Source organism: Danio rerio, chromosome 1 (assembly GCF_049306965.1).
Source record: "Danio rerio strain Tuebingen ecotype United States chromosome 1, GRCz12tu, whole genome shotgun sequence".
Classification (NCBI taxonomy): domain Eukaryota; kingdom Metazoa; phylum Chordata; class Actinopteri; order Cypriniformes; family Danionidae; genus Danio; species Danio rerio.
This window is the reverse complement of record NC_133176.1, coordinates 62337501-62357775: the sequence shown is the minus strand read 5'-3', so window position 1 is coordinate 62357775 and position 20275 is coordinate 62337501. Positions and strand designations below refer to the sequence as shown.

The 20275-nt window shown below is 39.3% G+C and overlaps 3 protein-coding genes across 8 annotated transcripts; 1 reads left to right on the top strand and 2 right to left on the bottom strand.

The window, feature by feature from the left end:
* Positions 1-247: 247 nt before the first annotated feature.
* On the top strand, positions 248-12357 carry mfap4.12 (microfibril associated protein 4, tandem duplicate 12). Of its 2 annotated transcripts, none has more exons than XM_001339801.9 (6): positions 248-373; positions 10508-10555; positions 10631-10840; positions 10918-11014; positions 11095-11262; positions 11911-12357. In XM_001339801.9, exons 2-6 carry the CDS (start codon positions 10544-10546, stop codon positions 12165-12167), a joined length of 744 nt encoding a protein of 247 aa, XP_001339837.3. In that variant the 5' UTR covers positions 248-373; positions 10508-10543; the 3' UTR covers positions 12168-12357. The 2 variants fall into 2 exon arrangements, with proteins under 2 accessions (XP_001339837.3, XP_073764889.1); XM_073908788.1 differs by lacking the exon at positions 248-373 and adding an exon at positions 10347-10426.
* A 1047-nt stretch (positions 12358-13404) lies between these two features.
* Positions 13405-16868, bottom strand: mfap4.3 (microfibril associated protein 4, tandem duplicate 3). 4 transcript variants are annotated; one of them, XM_017357219.4, is made up of 6 exons: positions 14857-16868; positions 14727-14764; positions 14434-14634; positions 14157-14253; positions 13881-14048; positions 13405-13811 (listed from the first exon to the last, which is right to left on the bottom strand). In XM_017357219.4, the coding sequence occupies exons 2-6, from the start codon at positions 14730-14732 to the stop codon at positions 13555-13557; spliced, it is 729 nt and encodes a 242-aa protein (XP_017212708.1). In that variant the 5' UTR covers positions 14733-14764; positions 14857-16868; the 3' UTR covers positions 13405-13554. The 4 variants fall into 4 exon arrangements, with proteins under 4 accessions (XP_017212708.1, XP_073765013.1, XP_001339903.1 ...); XM_073908912.1 differs by having other exon boundaries at positions 13405-13779; positions 14857-15187; XM_001339867.7 differs by having other exon boundaries at positions 14727-14867.
* mfap4.5 (microfibril associated protein 4, tandem duplicate 5) lies at positions 15554-20093 on the bottom strand. 2 transcript variants are annotated; one of them, NM_001328078.1, is made up of 6 exons: positions 20069-20093; positions 19918-19965; positions 19624-19827; positions 17211-17307; positions 16949-17116; positions 15942-16868 (listed from the first exon to the last, which is right to left on the bottom strand). In NM_001328078.1, exons 2-6 carry the CDS (start codon positions 19930-19932, stop codon positions 16615-16617), a joined length of 738 nt encoding a protein of 245 aa, NP_001315007.1. In that variant the 5' UTR covers positions 19933-19965; positions 20069-20093; the 3' UTR covers positions 15942-16614. The 2 variants fall into 2 exon arrangements, with proteins under 2 accessions (XP_073789422.1, NP_001315007.1); XM_073933321.1 differs by having other exon boundaries at positions 15554-16868; positions 19918-20082.
* Between the last annotated feature and the right edge of the window lie 182 nt (positions 20094-20275).

Here is a 20275-nt window from a genome sequence, read left to right as displayed (position 1 = left end):
AATAACCCTTTTCTGCACAAGATAATAAACACATGATTCAACCTGCAGAACGAACAACCATCAAACAGAGCTTGGTTGGGACATAAAGAACACAATGCAGAATTAAGTGCAAAGTAAACCTGGAGTCTACATTCACAAGACTCCAAATTCACTAACACAAGAAGGAGCTTATCTTCATCTTTGTTTCATCTTCTCTAAAAAACACTCTAGTGAGGAGGAACTAGAGCAGTATGACATCGGCAACCATGAGGTCCTCACGATCAAGCCTAACCATCAGGAACTGCACTTTGACAATCAGCCACATTACTTTCTTCAACATGCCTCTCTCTGAAAAACTTCAGACCAATTTATACTTCTATGTCAAGTGCACAAGGTAGGTCCGGCATTCTGTTCACAGATTTGCACACTCTTCACCGTACCCTGATGTGCACTGCTCAGAAAGTGCCACTACACATTGTGACTGCCAACACAGAGCTCAAGATATGATTAGTCGGATTGGGCGCTGTGATGAGTGTGGGTGGGCAAACAGCCGTGGGGTTGGAGTAGGGTTAGGGGTGGGGTTGGGTGTGCATGTTAAAAGGTCTGTAGCATGTCCAGGATCACTGACTCTTTCAGACTAGAGGACGAACTGTCATACTTGCTACTGGACTGACGTTATAATAATGAATTTACATTCACTTGGTTCAGGTTAGTCTTGCAGGTTGTTTGGGTTTGCCAACAGAAAGCTAGGTCACTTTAAAGTGTCTGGTGTGAGCTGGTAACCCTGAGCATTCATCATTTACATCATTGAGTATTAACTTTTAACCTGAACTTGTGCATGATTTTGGGCATAAACCTGGGAATGAGACGGGTCCATTCACCAGTTGACCGAAAGAAACACAGGATCCATTCTGATGTTCTGGACGATTTGCCAACATACTCTTGCATGACATGTACATGATCACTAGTCAGTATCTCAACACTGTGCAGTGCAGAAGTGACTGAGATGACAGATGCTCTCACTGATAAAAACCTCTGCTGATGATGAAGACTGAAGTGAAGTAATTTTATTTTATTTAAAGTGTTAATCTTAAAAGAAGTTCAGATACATCCATTTTAAACGGCAGGGCGGAACCAGATTTCCTTCTTTGGGAACTGACTGAATTGTTGAGAGACAGGCATTGCGAACAAAATGAAGGGAGATTGGATGATTGAACGAGTAGAAATGAGACACACACTTACAGCCCCACTCTAGAAATACTGATAGCTCTGCTCCAAAGGAATGCCATGTAACCAGAAGTGAAAAAAAGTAGTTTAAATAAATAAATTATAAAATAAAAGGGAAGGTTGTGGTGTTTTATTAATTTTTATGAGGGCAAATGAATTTTTACTCAATAATGAAGTGCACAGACACATTATTTATACAAGCCACTCTACTATACATATGAAACGTAAAGTAAATTTTGATTTTGGTTACTCTAAGTCTAGTTTACTTAATGCACACTGTAAAACCCAACCGTCAACATTATTACATGAAATGAGTGTAGTGAACTTAAATTTTACTACAGTTAATTCTACTCGTTTGAAAAGAGTTTTGAGCTCAGTGTTGAAGGTAATGAGTTAATTAAATACTTCAGCTTAAATAGAGTAAGTTCACAGTACTCATATAGATTAGCTTTTTTTTAACTCAAATTGTTTATTGCAATCGGTTTCCTCAAATGGTTTGAGTTCCCTTAACTTATTAGCTTTTACAGTACTCAGTTGGTTGGGATTCTCTTCATTTATCGGGTTTTACTCGGGTGCTCAAATTGTGCTTCATTCACTCATATAGAGTAAGTTCACAGTACTCATATAGATTAGTTTTTAACTCAAATGGTTTATTGCAATCGGTTTCCTCAAATGGTTTGAGTTGCCTTAATTTATTGGCTTTTACAGTACTCAGTTGGTTGGGATTCACTTCATTTATCGGGTTTTACTCGGGTGCTCAAATTGTGCTTCATTCACTCAATTGGATTAAGTTCACAGCACTCATTGGGATTAGTTTTTGAACTTACAGTAAATGGTTTGTTGCAATCGGTTAAGTTGCCTTAACTTTGAGTATTTTGAAATTACTTGTAAAGTTTGTTTGATTTATCTTCAAAATTTTAAGGCATTACCATTTTTTTGTCTGAAATGTGCTCCTTCACTATGTGTTTTGACCAACAGAGGGTGCTGTCAGAACAGCTTCTTGTTGTTCATACAGAAATACACACCTGGCTCTATAGAGGCACTCTGTATTATCACACCTTTCTATTTTGTTTAAGCTACTGGCTGCTTTACATTCTTAAAAAACACATTCAATGCTGAGGAAATTGTAATTATCAGTGGCTTGTTTTAAATAGTTGCCAAAGTAATAGATGTCATTATTATTTAAAAACTATTAAAAATAACTAAAATATCAAAATGAAATTATAAATCATATAGACACACACAAAACACACAACCCAACTACCCAAAAACATTTAAAGTAGAGTGAGAACAATTCAAAATAAACACCAATGCAATCTACAATTACACCATTTTAAACTGTACATCAGTATAAAGTACTTTACTAAATGATTATTTTTCGTGTTGTAACTGTATGCTGACTAAATAATGCTTATTGCATAAAATCTTCACTCAATCACAATGACAAAGAAAAAAGTCTCTATCAATTACCATGCTGTGAGATATTTTCTCTGGATCATCTTGGAGATGTTTCTACACAGATTTGGAGTACTCTACGGCAGGGGTTCCCAAACTTTTCAGGCCGCGACCCCCAAAATGTCAATGCCAGTGACTCGCGACCCTCAATATCCTCTGAGGTGGTTATAAATACAGAAATTTTGCATGCAATGGCGCACACACACCAAAGGACCCAAGTCTATTATTCTTTTAATTTTTTTAATGTATAAGAGCTGTAAATGGGTCACAAAGTTTAACCAGGTGTTATGAAATCTGCTGCATCTGACGCTATTGCTGTCTTTAATATAATGTAATTACCCCAGGGGTTGCAATCCAATAGAAGTAGTAACTATAAGCTACTATAGTAACTATATATGGTATAAACGACTATTTTTTCTCTTCAGTAGGTTATGGATAAAATATGGTAATTCTTATGGTTTAATAAAAATAAATAGATTTTTGGAAATCACCAGGAGACCCCCTTCCATTGTCCTGCGACCCCTCGGGGGGTCCCGACCCCCACTTTGAGAACCATTGCTCTACATACATTTCTTGGAAATTCACTCCAGTCTACAGTATATAGGATTATTAAGTCTGTCAAATGTTCAGACCATTTCAGTGTGGTGATATCATCGGCCCATGAAGATTTCCTGCTCGTTATCAAACTATTTCACAACAGTAACAAGAGGAAATTCAATCCTAACTTCATATTAAAGCAGCTCTCATAACATTATTGATTAACATGTGGCTCTTATGGATTCCTGAAGGCTATAGAAATTAAAAATGCAAAACAGGAAGTACGCTGAGACCATTGTTTTTGTCTACATCCCTCAAAAAAGACTATTAAAAGGACGGCATTGAAACACAGATCTGACAAACACTGCAAAAGCTTTCAGATGCAGTGAGGTTCCCTGTGAATTCCCGACACATTCAAGCATAAATCTACAACATAAGATTAATTCAGCATGAATATGTCCACAAGCATCATGTGTTCAACCAACTCAAAGATAAATAAAAGGTAGTTCACGCTGTTTGTTTTAACTCAGTCTTGCTGGCAAACTGAGACTGAACTAATATTTTACATCCTTCAGTGGTGTTATAATCTTGGTTTGTCTGTGTATTTTTACAGCTTTGGCTCAATTATAGATCCGGTGAGTTCTGGCATAAGGTACGATTATATGAACAATCATCCTCTTGTGCATTGTTGAGGTGTGATATTTACCATGTAAGATAACATCATTGTTGAATTAGAACTTGTTTTTCTTCATTGCATTTACACCCAGTTATTATTCAGGATGTTTAATACCCTGTGGTCCTCCACCAGCTCCCTATCAGCTGAGGATTTGACCTCCTTTATTACACGAAAAACACTTGTCTGTTTCACACCACGTCCATCCCAAATCTCCATCTAACAACACCCTCTGAAGAAAATTCACTCTCTGGCTTCTCCCTTCTTAAGGAGGACGCAGCATCCAAACTTCTCCTCCCCACATAGCAAAACTTTTCTGGCCCAGCTCTGGCCCACACAATCAGGTTTTGCTTGGCCCACATGCCGCTGTGAATTACGGTACATGACTGGACCAAATCTGGCTTCCAGACAAGGGCCAAACACAGACCATTTCTGGGCCAAGTCTCAGCCAAGTTAATAACTCATAACTGGGCCTGAACTGGGCCAGTAAGGTTGGTGTGTCACGATTGCAATGAAATTAATAAACCTATGAAGCGTTGCGCTTTAGGCACACTATGGGCCTTGTTTTTTCTCAGTGACCTGATTGGTAGAATTGATTTATTTAATTAAAAATTATTTTTATGTATTTTAAATGTGGGTCAAGACTGGCCAAACTCACGTGGCCCACAATCAATTTTTAAAATCTGGGCCAAATACTACGTTTTACATCTGGCCCAAATCTTGTGTGCCGCATTATAGACGGTGCCACCTCTGCCAAACCCAGGCCATGGTTGGCCCACATGCTGTATGCCAGTGCCGGATGAATGCCTGATGTCCCAGCTTTATGCCAAATCTGGGCCAGAATTCTTTGCTACTAGGGTCTCTGCCCATCCCACAACCTGCCCACTGGACCCAATCTCTTCACACATCCGGCAGGACATTTCCTCAACCCAAACACACATCATTAACACTTCACTCCACAATAATGGCACATTCCCAAACACTTTCAGGCAGGCCTGAGTAACCAAAATCCATCATGTGATTGTGACAGCTCAAAAATGGAAAATTACAGACCAAATTTCCACATTTTTAGCCCACAACAACCTGCTGGATGCAAACCAGTCAGGCTTCAGACGTGTTCATTCCACTGAGACTGCATTACTCTCGGTCACTGAAGCTCGGCAGATTGCCAAAGCAGGTTTGCAATCAACCATCTGCTTTTACTGGAGCTTTCTGCTGCTTTTGATATAGTGAATCAGCAGATTCTACTCTCGCACCCTCTCCTCGATGGGCATCACTGAAACCCCGCTCTACTAGTTGGAGTCTCACCTCACTGGCGGTTCATTCAGAGTTGTCTGGAGAGGAGAGCAATCCACAGCTCATCAGCTGGCCAGTGGATTACCTCAGGGATCTAATGTAATGTGTGTTTATATAGCGCATTTATTGTGTATGGTCATACACCCAAAGCGCTTCCCAATCATGAGGGGGGGTCTCTCCACACCACCACCAGTGTGCAGCTCCACTTGGATGATGCGACGGCTGCCACAGGACAACGGCGCCAGTGCGCTCACCACACACCAGCTATTGGTGGAGTGGAGAGACAGTGATAGAGCCAATTCAGTGGATCGGGATGATTGGGAGGCCATAATCGTAAGGGCAGATAGAGGGACTTTGGCCAGGACACCGGGGTTACACCCCTGCTCTTTCACGAGAAGTGCCATGGGATTTTTAATGACCACAGAGAGTCAGGACCTCAGTTTAACGTCTCATCCGAAAGACGGCGCTCACTGACAGTGTAGTGTCCCCTTCACTATACTGGGGCATTAGGACTCACACAGACCACCGGTTGAGCGCCCCCTGCTGGCCTCTCTAACACCACTTCCAACAGCAACCTAGTGTTCCCTAGTAGTCTCCCATCCAGGTACTGACCAGGCTCAGCCCTGCTTAGCTTCAGTGAGTAACCGGTCTTGGGCTGCAGGGTGATCTGGCTCAGGGATCTGTTCTTGTTCCCCTTCTATTTTCTATTTACACCACACCGCTGGGAATCATCATCCAATCACATGGTTTCTCTTATCATTGTTATGTCTACGACACACAGCTCTGTCTTTCATCCTGATGACCCAACGGTAGCTGCAAGGATCTCACACTGCCTGGAGAATATCTCAGCATGGATGAAAGACCATCACCTGCTGTCTAACCTGGCAAAAACTGAACTTCTCATCTTTCCTGCAACTCCACACATTCAACATGATTTCTCAATCCAACTGAAGTCATTACTAATAGCCCATGTGATTCCAGGAATCTTAGAGTGATCCTGGATGATCAGTTGTCCTTTAATGAGCACACTGCTAACCCAACTCCGTCATCTAGGTCTGCACTCTTCAACACCAGATAAATCAGACCCTTCTAAACAGATCATACTGTACAACATCCAAGCTCTTGTCATTTGATGGCTGGACTCCCATCTCGCACCGTTATTCCTCTACAGATGCTCCAGAACGCTGCAGCTCGTCTGCTCTTCAGTGAAAGCCCATGTAACTCCTCTCTTTATCCCTCTGCATTGGTTACTGGTCGAGGCTTGGATCAATTTCAGATCTTTGATGCTTGCTAACTGGACAGCCACTGGCACTGCACCCTCTCTAACCTCCTGCTCCTGGAGGGGGTGTAGACCTTTAGGAGAGGGAGGGGGTAAGAGGATGCAGTGCCAGTGGCTGTCCTGTAAGCAAGCATCAAAGATCTGAAATTGATCAACAGTTTGAAGGTGTACACCCCCTCCAGGAGCCTCTATTGCATTGTAGTTTCATCGCAGAGAGGCTATAACTCACTTCCTTTAGAGTTTGAGCAATCCAAACATTTATCTCATCAATAAATCGTTTAAAACAATCAATTTTTGGCTTAAACCAATATTCTTGTTCCACCTTTCTTTCTTCTACCGGCTGCAAAAGTTGCACTGAATCATTAGCTTGTTCAAACTCTTCAAGAGTATTAAGAAATGTGGTCAGAAGGCGCTTTACTTCATTAACATCACAGTTTCAGATTGTCTTGATGTTATTTCATTCATTTTGCAGGTACATGCCCCCAATTTCCCTTTACGTGCTCCAATAAGCTTTGTTAAAGAGTCTTTCTCTGTCAAAGCAACAGTCTCGTGATTCATCCATTTTGCCAGTAATTAAATCTTTGTACTCACAGATATTTTGTCATCTTCCAGTCTGTAATGGAAAGCAAGCCAATATTCCATCCAAATTTTCCATCATCGAGAAAGTTTTCAAACTTGTTACAGCGAATTCCTTGTTGATTTAAGCAGGTAATGTTTTTAGACGCAGAATAATTGCTTGAATTTTGATCCGTTTTCTTGCTTCCAAAACAAACATCTTACAATGATTTCTCAATGTCCTCCAACTGAGCGTTTGAAAACTGTGTCTCTCCCCACTGGCATGCTTCTTGCTGATTAGGTTCAGCTGATATTGGCTCTCCTACAGTGCAGTGATTAGTATGGCCCCATAGGTGGCAGCACAACAGCTGGCAAAAAGCAGGCCAAAAAATAATAAAATAAAATAAGCTAAATACATTACTATACTTCTAATTCAGGGCTCCGACACTTACTTTCCAAAACCTTTTCATTTACTGTTCCTCGCTGGTGGACTGATCTTCCCATTCCCACATGGACTGCAGATTCACTGGAACGCTTCATACCACAAGTAAAACCCCATCTCTTCCGAGAGCACCTGAACACAGTAAATAAAACCAGGACACCCTCACCTCTCCCCACCTCACCACATGACAACCCCAGACTAAGTGTGCCTCGCACAGGTGAGTGAGCTTTACAAACCATCGGTAAAAATAACATCTCTGTAACACTTAAACTAACACTTGCACATTTCCACCAGACATTCAATAATTTTCTTTTCAGCTTAATCCATTTATTAATGGAACCACCAACTTAACTAGCATATGTTTTATGCAGCATTCCCTTATAGCGCATGTGTTTGGACTGTGGGGGAAACCGGAGAAAACCCACACCAACACGAGGAGAACATGCAAACTCCACACAGAAACACCAACTGACCCAGCTGAGGCTTGAACTACCCTGAACAGCACTACTTACTGCATCACCCTGCACCAGACATGCTCTTAAAAAAATGAACTCTGCATTTATGAAGTGTGCTTCACACAGGTGAGTGGGCTTGATAAACCACCTTGTTTTTTGGTTGGATTGGTTTAAAGTGAATCATTTTTGGGTAGCTCTTTAGTCTCTTCTTGTTTTAAATTTGTTTAAAGCATATGTAAATGTACTCTTGATCCAATAGACTTGAAGAAACTGAAAAAGTTTCTGAGAATAATGGATAGCAATCACCTGATCATTCAGGATGAGACAAACATCACAATTAAACATTTGATCAAAACATTTAAACCGTTTTGTTTGATTACTGATTGTAAGATAAGTCTGTGTTTGTCCAGGATGTGCTGTAAGGGGAATAATAAGCGCTTGTATATCCTCTCAGCAGTCCTGTGTGTTTTTAAAGATTACAAATGGCTTGGATGTAAAGTATGACTTAATAAATTTAATTTCAATGGATTTGTTTTGTACATTTTACAAAATTGCATTGTGTTCGACTGGCTGTATTACAGTGATTCTGTTTAGGACAAGTTTTTAATCATTTTATTTTAATGACTTTTTCATAAAGTTTTTAATAAGAATTTAATTTAATTAAAATATCAGCTCTAATGTATACAAATAATATCTTTACATAAATGCAGAAACGTAGTCCAATATATTGTTGTTTTTTTGAAAGACGGCATTCTGTCCATTAACCCAACCTTTTTCACTTCAGAGCCCACTTCTTCTCTGGTCATTTTTGAAGGCCCACCAGACATTTTCTCTAAAGTGTTTGTAAGAAATGCTCATTTATATATATTTTCTTCTAAAAGAAAATGTCGAATTTTATTTAAATTTAATTGCATGTAAAACTAAAACTATATAAAAGATATTATATATTATATAATAATATATAGTTTATATAACTATATAAATATAAAAAAACATACACAGATTCAAAGAGCACCACAGGTCAACAGGGAGATTACAAAAGACCAGCTTCTACATTAAACTGGACTGACTGAATATGTACTATTCATGAATATACAGACGAAAGTAAAATACAGGAAAACACCGTAAATCTGTTGAAGTGTGTGGATCTGATGGTGGTTGAGTTTGCAGCTGGATATTATTGGGAGATCGCTGACTGCAGTGCGCAGAGCGCATCTGAAGCTCATATGCAGGTTTATTTTACATTCATGACAGAAACACCATTGAGCCTTGCTAGATCCTCCTGTTTGGGCACGAGTCTGTTATAAAACACTCATAGTACATTAATTTGGCCAACTATGTGGATATATTTCACACCAAAATACACAAAGAGAGACCTTCACTTTCAGTCCACGCATACAGTAGTTTGTGAATGAACTGACTTGCGTTTACTAGCCTAGTTGCCGACATGATCATGAGGCGATATTTGCTCCGAGTATGAAGTAGAAAATTAGAGAGCAGGAGAAAGTGCATTACTTTGATCATTTTAATATAGCCTATTAATAATGAAATCTAAAAATCATACTATAATATTGAGAGTTAATTTGAAGTCTCGAGCACCACCTGCAGTATTGCTGAGGCCCACCGGTTGAGAATCCCTGCATTAACCCTTTAGACCCTAAGACACTCACAGAAATCCTCATTGGGAAAATCCTGCAGTGTTACTGGGTGATATTATAAGACAACTTTTATGACATAAAGCATATACAGTTGAAGTCAGAATTATTAGCCCCCCTGAATTATTAGGCTGCTTGTTTATTTTTTGCCCAATTTCTGTTTAACGGAGAGCAGATTTCTCCAGATCATTTCTAATCATAATAGTGTTAATAACTCATCTCTAATTACTATAAAGACTTCACTAGGGTAATTAGGGTAAAGTTAGGGTAATTAGGAAAGTCATTGTATAACAGTGGTTTGTTCTGTAGACTATTGTGATCAATGTCAATGAAGTTACCGTATATGGTTTTTCCACTAATAAAGAGTCAGCCTTTCCTAATTACAGCTGGATTCTTTTGCCATGATTTTTCTCTCTAACTTAAACAAACACCTACAATATTATGATGGCAATTACAAACACAGGGTGTGACATTTCAATTAGATCCATGGTTTGGTATTTAAAGGCAATTTGTTGCTGGTTAAAGTTTCAGCAACACTAATCCAAAAAAAAAAAGGCAAAACTTCCATTTGAGAATAACAACAATGAGATGACAATAAGTGCAAGCAATGTACTTAAAGCAATCAAACAACACAGGGAACATTGATGAAATCCCACATCAATGCTAAATTTGAATTGACAATTGAGCCTAAATATGGAAAGTGCATCTGTGCACAATCAGACTGTCGCTGCATATTCAACATGCCTAAAGCATAACAGATTGTAATTTGCATACAAAATGTGTCTGTCTAAAGCAAACATGTACAGTAACAGGAGGAGCCAGAGTTTCTGGCAGATATAAAGAGTGTGTTAGTTTGATTGAACAGCACAAACGGTGAGTTACTGCTACTTGCACAATGTTTAAGGAAATAATGTCAAAGCAGATTATGTGAACAGTTTTGGTGTTTTCATCCAGATAATACTGAGTTCAGCTGTGATCAACTGAGCAGAGATGATGATGACAGTAAGTTCATCAGTGAACTCTATATTGCTGTTTTCTGCATCTTCCATGGCGCTCATCTATTCCTCTCCTGTGTAGTCGATGGTGTTTTTGGTGGCTCTTCTCTCGATTGTTCTGGTGAACGGATGCAGTGAGGATGAAGACTCGCCTGTCGACTGTTCTGAGCTTAATAAAGCAGGAGAAACTCTCAGTGGGGTTTACACCATTCATCCAGCCGGGGATGCTCCAGTCTGGGTTTACTGTCAGATGGTTTCAGATGGGAAAGATGAAGAGAACGGAGGATGGACGGTACGAGTGTGACTATTAATCAAACACTCATCTGAATACACACAATGAATAACACATTATATATAAACCCATCACAGGTGATTCAGAGGAGGATGGACGGCAGTGTGAATTTCTATCGGCCGTGGAGAGACTACAAGAGAGGATTCGGGAATTTGGAGGGAGAATACTGGCTGGGTGAGTTTGTTCGGCTGTCAATGTCCAATGTTTGATTTAAAATGTTCTTCACGTGTGTGTGTGTGTGTGTGTGTGAACAGGGCTGGAGAACCTCTACCAGCTGACACGCCACAAGGATCACATGCTGAGAGTGGATCTGGAGGACTTTGAAGGAAGGAAAGGTTTCGCTCAGTACTCGTCCTTCTCTGTGGGTTGTGAAACTGATGGATATCAGCTCCAGGTTTCTGGATTCACTGATGGAGGAGCAGGTACAACACTTTCATTCCCATTTCATTCACAGTTGAGTAAACATACACATGATGTCCTCAATCAGGGGCGTAGCGGACATTTTGAAAGTGGGGAGGACAGCTGAATGAGATCCTAATTTTTACATTTGAGCATTAATCACCTGTTATGTAAATGGTCTGTCTCTAAAAGTACACTGCAAAAAAAGATTTTCTTACTTTTGTCCTGTTTCTAGTCCAAATATCTAAAAATGCCTAAATCAAGAAGAATTTTCTAAACAAGCAAAACATATTGTCTTGTTTTGAGAAATAATGTGCCAATAATAAGTCAGTTTTTCCTTAAAACAAGCAAAATAATCTGCCAATGGGGTGAGCAAAATAATCTTACGTCAAAAGAAAAAACAAGATTATTTTGCTCACCCCATTGGCAGATTATTTTGCTTGTTTTAAGGAAAAACTCACTTATTATTGGCATATTATTTCTCAAAACAAGGCAATATGTTTTGCTTGTCTAAAAAATGCTACTTGATATAATAAATTTTAGATATTTAGACTAACAAGACAAAAAATCTAAACAAGAAAAGCATTTTTTGCAGTGTAAGGGGACATATATCCCACTCTCCCCCCTGGTTGCTATGCCCCTGTCCTCAATGATGTTCTTCTTCTCTGCAGGCGACTCAATGACCTACCACAATGGAATGAAGTTCAGCACCTTTGACAAGGACCAAGACAACTTTGACAAGAGCTGCGCCAGACTTTATCTTGGGGCCTTTTGGTACGATAACTGTCACCATGCAAACCCCAATGGTGTGTACTTGTGGGGAGAAGATGCCACCATTTTTGCCATTGGAAACGTTTGGTACGGCTGGAAGAACAATTATGGGATTGGTATGAAATCCATCACCATGAAGATAAAGCATGTGCCTTAGATGTTTGAAGAAACTAACAACACAACGATGACATCAAGGTTCAAGGGTTTCCCTTTCTCTGTCAGTGATGAAACGTAGTAAACTGTGTAGTAAATCAATCATTGTTTTCTTCTATTTTGGGTCACTTTAAACTCACTAAATCTGAAATGAATCAATAATAATCGTCAATAAACTCCAGCAATGAAAGGCATTTCTGTGTCAGTGTGCATGTGTTCGTCTCCACAGTGGACATCTGAAAAAGTAAATAAGGAATTCAGCTCATCTGCTCATAAACTGATAATCTCTCTCCATAAACACTAATAGTGTTTCGTATGAAATCATTAAAGGAGCTGTATGTTTTTGACTCTATTAAAAATACCATCATATGTTTGCAGATATTTAAAAAAACAAGCCAAGTTTACTTGTTTATCTGAAAAACAATGCTTAAGTCAGATATACAGGTAAAATATCCCCAAAATTAGACACTGAAACTCTCACTGAAAAAGTCAACAGAGTACATGAGAAGAACGCAACACTGTAGAGTCCACAATAGTAATGCACAACCACTGGACAGAACTGCTCACTCCTGTCCAGCAAACACAGTTCTGGACTTTCTGCTCAGTTTAATCATCTGTTTTGTTTGTGCCAGCATTAACCTCTTTTCAGTCCGAAAAGTCAGTTAAATAATAACCCTTAAAGTTATTTAGTTAATAGCCCATCTGTTTGCGTTTAATAGTAAAGTCTAAGCTTCAGATGCTTCAGCATTTTGTGACACAGTATAATAATTACTGTATTTAATTTACTGTGAGGGTTAGATTTAGGGTAGATGTTAATAAAACAATATGATGGGTAAATATTAATTCTCATTAACTCTCAGTGGGAGCTGTATGCCTTTGAGCAACAACCATCTTTACAAGCTCTTCCTTTCTGGTTTGGTGTTATCTTTGAGAAAACACTGTCAGAAAAGTGCAGTACTCATTAACAATTCTTGTACTGTGCACAAATTATGCCATGCAATTAGCAAAGGTGTTATGTATGTTTGTTGTTGATTTTTAAGGTGTTATGTACTTTTGATGTTGATTTTTGACATTTCCAGCATCACCACTCATCTGTGCATCATGGTGAACACTGCCTATTCATGAACCATTGTTATGAGGTCTTAGTTATTCTAGAGACTTTTCTGATGTTCCACAAGGAGTATATCTGCCGGATGCTGGAGACGTTTATATTGTTTTAAAGAACGGCAAGACAGAATCTCTTAAATTTGCACAAGTCTGCATTTACTACAGGAGTTTATTGAAGCTTTGAGTGAAAAATCACATCATTACACCAACAGTTATACATTTCAAAGACATGACATTTCAGATACGCCTGAAGATGTTTCCCTTTCAAAAGCTCTATCATGTTTCTAAGGCACTTGTTTGATCTTCATGCTGATGGTTTTCATACTGACAGCGTGAGTCCCTTTCCAGCTGTACCAAGACACACCAATGGCATGATGAGTTACATCTTCTTCCCATAAATACACAGCGTTGGGGTTCGTATTGTGACAGGATGAGTACCAAAATCCCCCGAGAAACTCTTTAGCACAGTTCTTTTCATATGTGTCTTGGTCTTTGTCAAAGGTGGAGAACTTCATTCCATTATGGGGAGATAAAGAGTCGCCTGAGAGAAGAAGATCACTGAGGACAACATCTCAACAGAAATGAGTTTTAAATAATGAAAGTGTTGTACCTGCTCCTCCATCAGTGAATCCAGACACCTGCAGTTTATATCCTTCACATTCACAACCCACAGAGAAGGACGAGTACTGAGCGAAACCTCTCCTTCCTTCAAAGTCCTCCAGATCCACTCTCAGCATGAACTTCTTGTGTCGTGTCAGCTGGTAGAGGTTCTCTAGTCCTGTTCACACACACAAACACACACACACACACACACAAACACACACACAAAGAACATGTTGAACCAAACCCTGGACATGAACACTCACAGACGGATGTCAGATCTCACCCAGCCAGTATTCTCCCTCCACATTCCCGAATCCTCTCTTGTAGTCTCTCCACGGCCGATAGAAATTCACACTGCCGTCCATCCTCCTCTGAATCACCTGTAATGGGTTTATATATAATGTGTTATTCATCGTGTGTGTTCTTTTTTTGTGATTAAGTTTTTTATTGATTTTGATTTTACATGTGAGTGGTCGTAGCATCTTTACAATTTTCTTTCAATGAACAAGATCCACTCCTCAACCCCCTGAGTGTTTGATTATCTAAAGTCACACTCGTACCGTCCATCCTCCGTTCTCTTCATCTTTCCCATCTGAGAGCATCTGACAGTAAACCCAGACTGGAGTTTCCCCGGCTGGATAGATGGTGTAAACCCCACTGAGAGTTTCTCCTGATTTGTAGATGTCAGAACAGTCGAAGGGCATGGATGTACAGTCACTGGCCAAAGCAGCAGAGAGAAGCGTCGCCAAGAACAGCACGATCTAAAGTCATGAAGAAAGAAATCACCAATACGAGACAAAATGGCGTGTGTAAATGTGATCGTCACAAGGAATAAAACAGCCACAGAACTTACTGCCATCTTCTCACTCTCTCCTCAACAGCTCAGTTTATCTACAAGAGATGTAAAAGAGCTTCACTCACACCTTCTTATTGTTGCAGGTTATTTCTTCGTATAATCTCGCTCTACAGAATAAGTCACTCACCGTGTGTGTTCAGCTGGAAATAACTCAAACGCTCCTTTAAATAGCTGATGCTGAGTCTCGTGCTCTGTGTCAAAACCTTTTTAGGGGAATCCTCAAAAACCCAGAGGATGTGTCTGGATGTAGACCTGGTGCAGTTGCAATCTGAGCAGCGTGCAATGCTTTTTAATGCGCACTCTTAACTCCGCCCCTCAGAGTGACATCACTCGCTTCACTGAGTGCATTGTGTCTGACATTGCATCTCTCAGATTTCTCAGCTTGCATTATCAGGGCTGCATCCAGACACTACTGCAGGAATTTATTTTCAAACTATATTGAATATATTGAGCAGGGGGAGGGGCTTTCTTTTTGCACATCATTCCCTCATGGCCAACTAATGGTAAGAGAGGCGTGGCTATGAATATTGTGGCTGTCAAATAGACAAACAGTCAAATGTCAAATGTCAAACAGACGTCAACAGAGGATGAGCCAATACAAACGCAGATGCTCAGACTGAAGATTAACCAGACAGCTATTTAGTGGAATAACTTGCACAGATTAATTGTTCATCTAAAGAACAGGAAAATGAAAATAAAGATTGTAAACACACACACTTCTATCATCAACTCCTTCATTTTAGCGCATTTGAAAGCTGGCGGTTAGTGATATGAATGATCAGAGATCAGTTTATGAGTGGCACAAACACAAACAGCAATGAGTTATATGCACACAGACTTTTAATTTGCGCTAAGACCCCGCTGATGCTTCTGGTGTACTGTCTTGACATTGTAAACTCGCCGTATTTAAGATCTTCGAGTCCTGGTTAAGCCACAGTATAAAGTAGATCTCAAGCCAGACAAGAATCACTGCATTAAGGTGCATAGTGCCTCACCAGTTGTCTTCAATATGATCATTTACTTTACCACAGTATTTTCTGAGTTTTCAGTGTTCGCTCGCGGCTCCTCAAGACACAGTTAAACATCTTTCCATCTCGTTTTAGGCTTGATCAACTGACTGAACACTTATGCTCATTTAATGCACTGGATTCTGATTGTTTTACACTCTCACTGCTGTTCAAGGAACCTCATGAAGAGAAAGTCAATTCAACTCTTTCACAAGCAGTTTGTTGGGGGTCTCAGACATGATACGTGCATATATTTATGATTATGTTTAATTATGTCACACCATGGTCCTGCGAGACATGTATTTCATTGCACTGTATGTCCACACATAGTGAATGACAAGAGAGCTCGACTTGTCTTTATAGTACATTATGAAAAATCCATTTATTTATTTATTATGAATAGTTTATGTAAGCGATGACAAATGACAGGGAGGCTCAAAAGCATCCCACACAAAGGCTCTAGAAAAGTCCCAAGTAGCAAACTGTCTCTCAGCTTTGGCTTCTCCGCTGTCTACAGAACACACATTTAACACCAGGACACCGTGTGTATGGCGCCTCCTTGTGGAAACCACAGCACACTTCACCAGCTTACAGTCTTCAAATATCTGCGTTTGTAGCATAGATACAGTATTGTGTTTTCATTGTAGGCACAACATGACTGAACTGAAGCTGAACATTTTTTCAGACGTCAGGACAGAATCCTGTAAATCTCAGTGTCTGCATTCACTGTGTGAGGAAACACTGTAATCAAAGAAAAGTTCTGATGCAGGACACCAACTGCAGCATCATCATCATCATCATCATCATCACACATAACTTAAAATATTCCAAACCGAGGTGAAAAGTCTGACGTTCTCCTTTAGATGCACAGTATTTTTCTAAGACACGCGTTTGATCTTCATGCTGAAGGTTTTCATACTGACTGCATAATTCTTCCAGGTTGACCAGCAGACACCAATGGCGTAATGAGTGGGATCTTCTCCCCATAAATACACACCGTTGGGGTTTGTATTATGACAGGATCCATACCAAAATCCCCCGAGATACTCTTTGGCGCAGCTCTTTTCATGAGTGTCCTGGTCTTTGTCAAAGGTGGAGAATTTCAGGTCATTATGGCCAGATAAACAATCACCTGAAAGAACACGATAAGATCACTGAGGACAACAACTCCACAGAAATGAGTTATCATGAGTGTGAATGAAAGTGTTGTACCTGCTCCTCCATCAGTGAATCCAGAAACCTGCAGTTTATATCCTTCACATTCACAACCCACAGAGAAGGACGAGTACTGAGCGAAACCTCTCCTTCCTTCAAAGTCCTCCAGATCCACTCTCAGCATGAACTTCTTGTGCCGTGTCAGCTGGTAGAGGTTCTCCAACCCTGTTCACACACACACACACACACACACACACGAAGAACGTGTTGAACCAGTCACTGGACCTAAACACTCACACAGACGGATGTCAGATCTCACCCAGCCAGTATTCTCCCTCCACTTTCCCGAATCCTCTCTTGTAGTCTCTCCACGGCCGATAGAAATTCACACTGCCGTCCATCCTCCTCTGAATCACCTGTGATGGGTTTATATATAATGTGTTTACACTTTACTAAGTAGTTTAAAAATGTGTACTTTTACTTGAGAACATTAAAGGTGCAGCATCAGTATTATTACTGAGCTATTTTCCTTCAACCTGCACTCACTACGTCTTCAAGACATTATAAATCAGATAAAATTAGAACTGGTGCAGTGTGAAACATTAAAAGTGGGGATATCCAGATCACGCAGTTTCAGACTGGATCGGAATCGGACGTTTCCTTCAATCAGGACTCTAATTTATATATATATATACACAGTTGAAGTCGGAATTATTAGCCCCCAATTTCTGTTAGCGGAGAGCAGATTTCCTCAACACATCTCTAATCATAACAGTGTTAATAACTCATCTCTAATAACTGATTTATTTTCTCTTTGTCATGATGACAGTAAATAATATTAGACTAGATATTCTTCAAGACACTTCTATACAGCTTAAAGTCACATTTAAAGGCTTCACTAGGGTAATTAGGGTAAAGTTAGGGTAATTAGGCAAGTCATTGTATAATGATGGTTTGTTCTGTAGACTATCAGAAATATATCGCTGAAAGGGGCGAATAATATTGAGCTTAAAATGGTGTTTAAACAATTAAAAACTGCTTTTATTCTAGCAGAAATAAAACAAATCAGACTTTCTCCAGAAGAACAAATATTATCAGACATACTGTGAACATTTCCTCAATCTGTCCAACATCATTGGGAAAATGACTTCAACTGTATGTATATATATATATATATACATAACTCTTTCTTGACTTCACACAGATACAGCAACACATGCGACATGACATCACTTTGTTGCAGAGATGCTGTTGGGTAAATGCCGGCAAAGTAGAACATGGAAGCAGCTTGAAGAGGAAAGTGTGAGTTTGTCTGCGGTCTGGAGTTACTATAAAGTCAACACTGCCTTAGCAAACTGAGATATGTAAACTTGACCTGCTGGGTATTTTAAGCTGAGGTGCTTATTGTTTTTATATTAGATTTTTTTAAATAAATTTACCTTTGCACTACAGTCCAGAAGTGAAGAATTGATGTTATTTATAACTTGATTGGTCAAGCTCCCTCACAGAAGTGCTGTTTGTTGTTAAACAAACCTTAAAATATGGTCAATTAAATAAAAAATAAGGAACATCCTGGATCTGTTTCTTTGCTCTTTATTCTTTTTTTATGTGTTATAGAAGTATCGGATGGGGTTTCAGTATTGGTAGATACTCAAAATCAAATGACTCAGACTCGAGGGCAAAAATCCTGATTGGGACATTCCTAATTAAAAGTGTCCAAGACAAAAAATCATTACACTCAGCAAGTGAGGGACTGTTAATCAGCAAAGGACCTTGACTGATCACTAAATGCATTACAGAATCTCATGTTTTCTCACATGAATTAAATGTATTCCGTCAGTGCTGCAGGAGTTTGGGCTATGGCGCCACCTGCTGGACACTCATTGCATTATCCAGGGCAAAGTTCACCTTTTAGCCGTCAAACAACAGGACGATTTAGCATTTATTTTCAACCATTTGTTTTGACTTGCAAATATGATCCAGCAGGTTTTAAAAGTAAACTCCAGATTCTCTTTGTATCTCTCAGTGTTTCCTTTATATAAAATAACAGATATCAAAGGCTCTCAAGGTTAAAAAATGTGTAAATTTGAGTAACACAGCAAATAAAAGAAATGTTGCACAATTTTGTTTTTTAACTTACTGGCACTGCTTTTAGAAAGGTTTTTTTACTTGTATGCTGCAAGTTTAGTGCGAGTAAAAGTATCTGTTCTAAACTACTCAAAGTGCACTGCAAATGAGTTCTTACCTAGAGTTTTAGTCTCGTTTATAATCAAATATCTAAATAACTCTTAAATCAAGAAGCATTTCCTAGACATGCAAAAAATCTTGTCTTGATTTAAGAAATATATCATAATTCTGTGCGCTTTTCATTAAAATAAGCCAAATAATCTGCCAATGGGGGAAGCAGAATCATCTTTTTTTTATTTTACATTATTTAGATTACCTCAGTCAGATTATTTTGCTTATTATATTAAAAAACTTGCTTAATTTTGACTCATTATTTCTTAAGTCAAGACAATATTTATATCTTGTCAAAACACGCTTCTTCATTTAAGTATTTTTAAATATGTGGACTACAAACAAGACAAAGGCTCATAAGTGAGAACTCATTTGCAGTGTACTTAGCCTAGTTTATAACTCATACTCTTCCTCTACATGCACCAAATATTCTGGCAACTGATTGTACTCAAGTATATTTTCAGTCCTGAGTGTTTCTAAAGTCACACTCGTACCGTCCATCCTCCTTTGTCTTCATCTTTCCCTTCTGAGACCATCTGACAGTAAACCCAGACTGGAAAGTCTCCGGCTGGATAGATGGAGTAAATCCCACTCAGATTTTGTCCTGATTTGTAGATGTCAGAACAGTCGAACGGTTTGTCTACACTATGACTGCAATCACAGCACAATATAACTGGGAGAAAAGCTGACAAGATGATCTGGAGAAAAAAAAAAGTTTGATTAAATAAAACTGAAAATGAGAAATGCAGTTAAATCTCTAAAAAACAAACAATATGAGGGAAACTTACTGCCGTCTTCTCCATCTCTCCTCCTCAGATCACAGAAGATAACAGCTCCTGATGAAATAAATCTTCAATTAAACCGTCTCTTTGCATTAGTTCTTCAGTGTAACATGCAGAAAGACTAATGTAAACGCTGGAGATGAAACCAGCAACTCACCGTGTGTTTTCTGCAGTCGTGGATCAGACAAACGCTGTGGTAAATACTCCACATCAGATTCAAAGTCCATTTGGTGCAATCCAATCTTGTTTTGCACGTTTAGGAATCACTCAGATTGCGAAAGATCAGAAATTCTGTCGTTTCTACCAAAACACCCGAATGCAGAGAGCGTAACGATTTCTCACTAATGCATTGATCAGCTCTCAG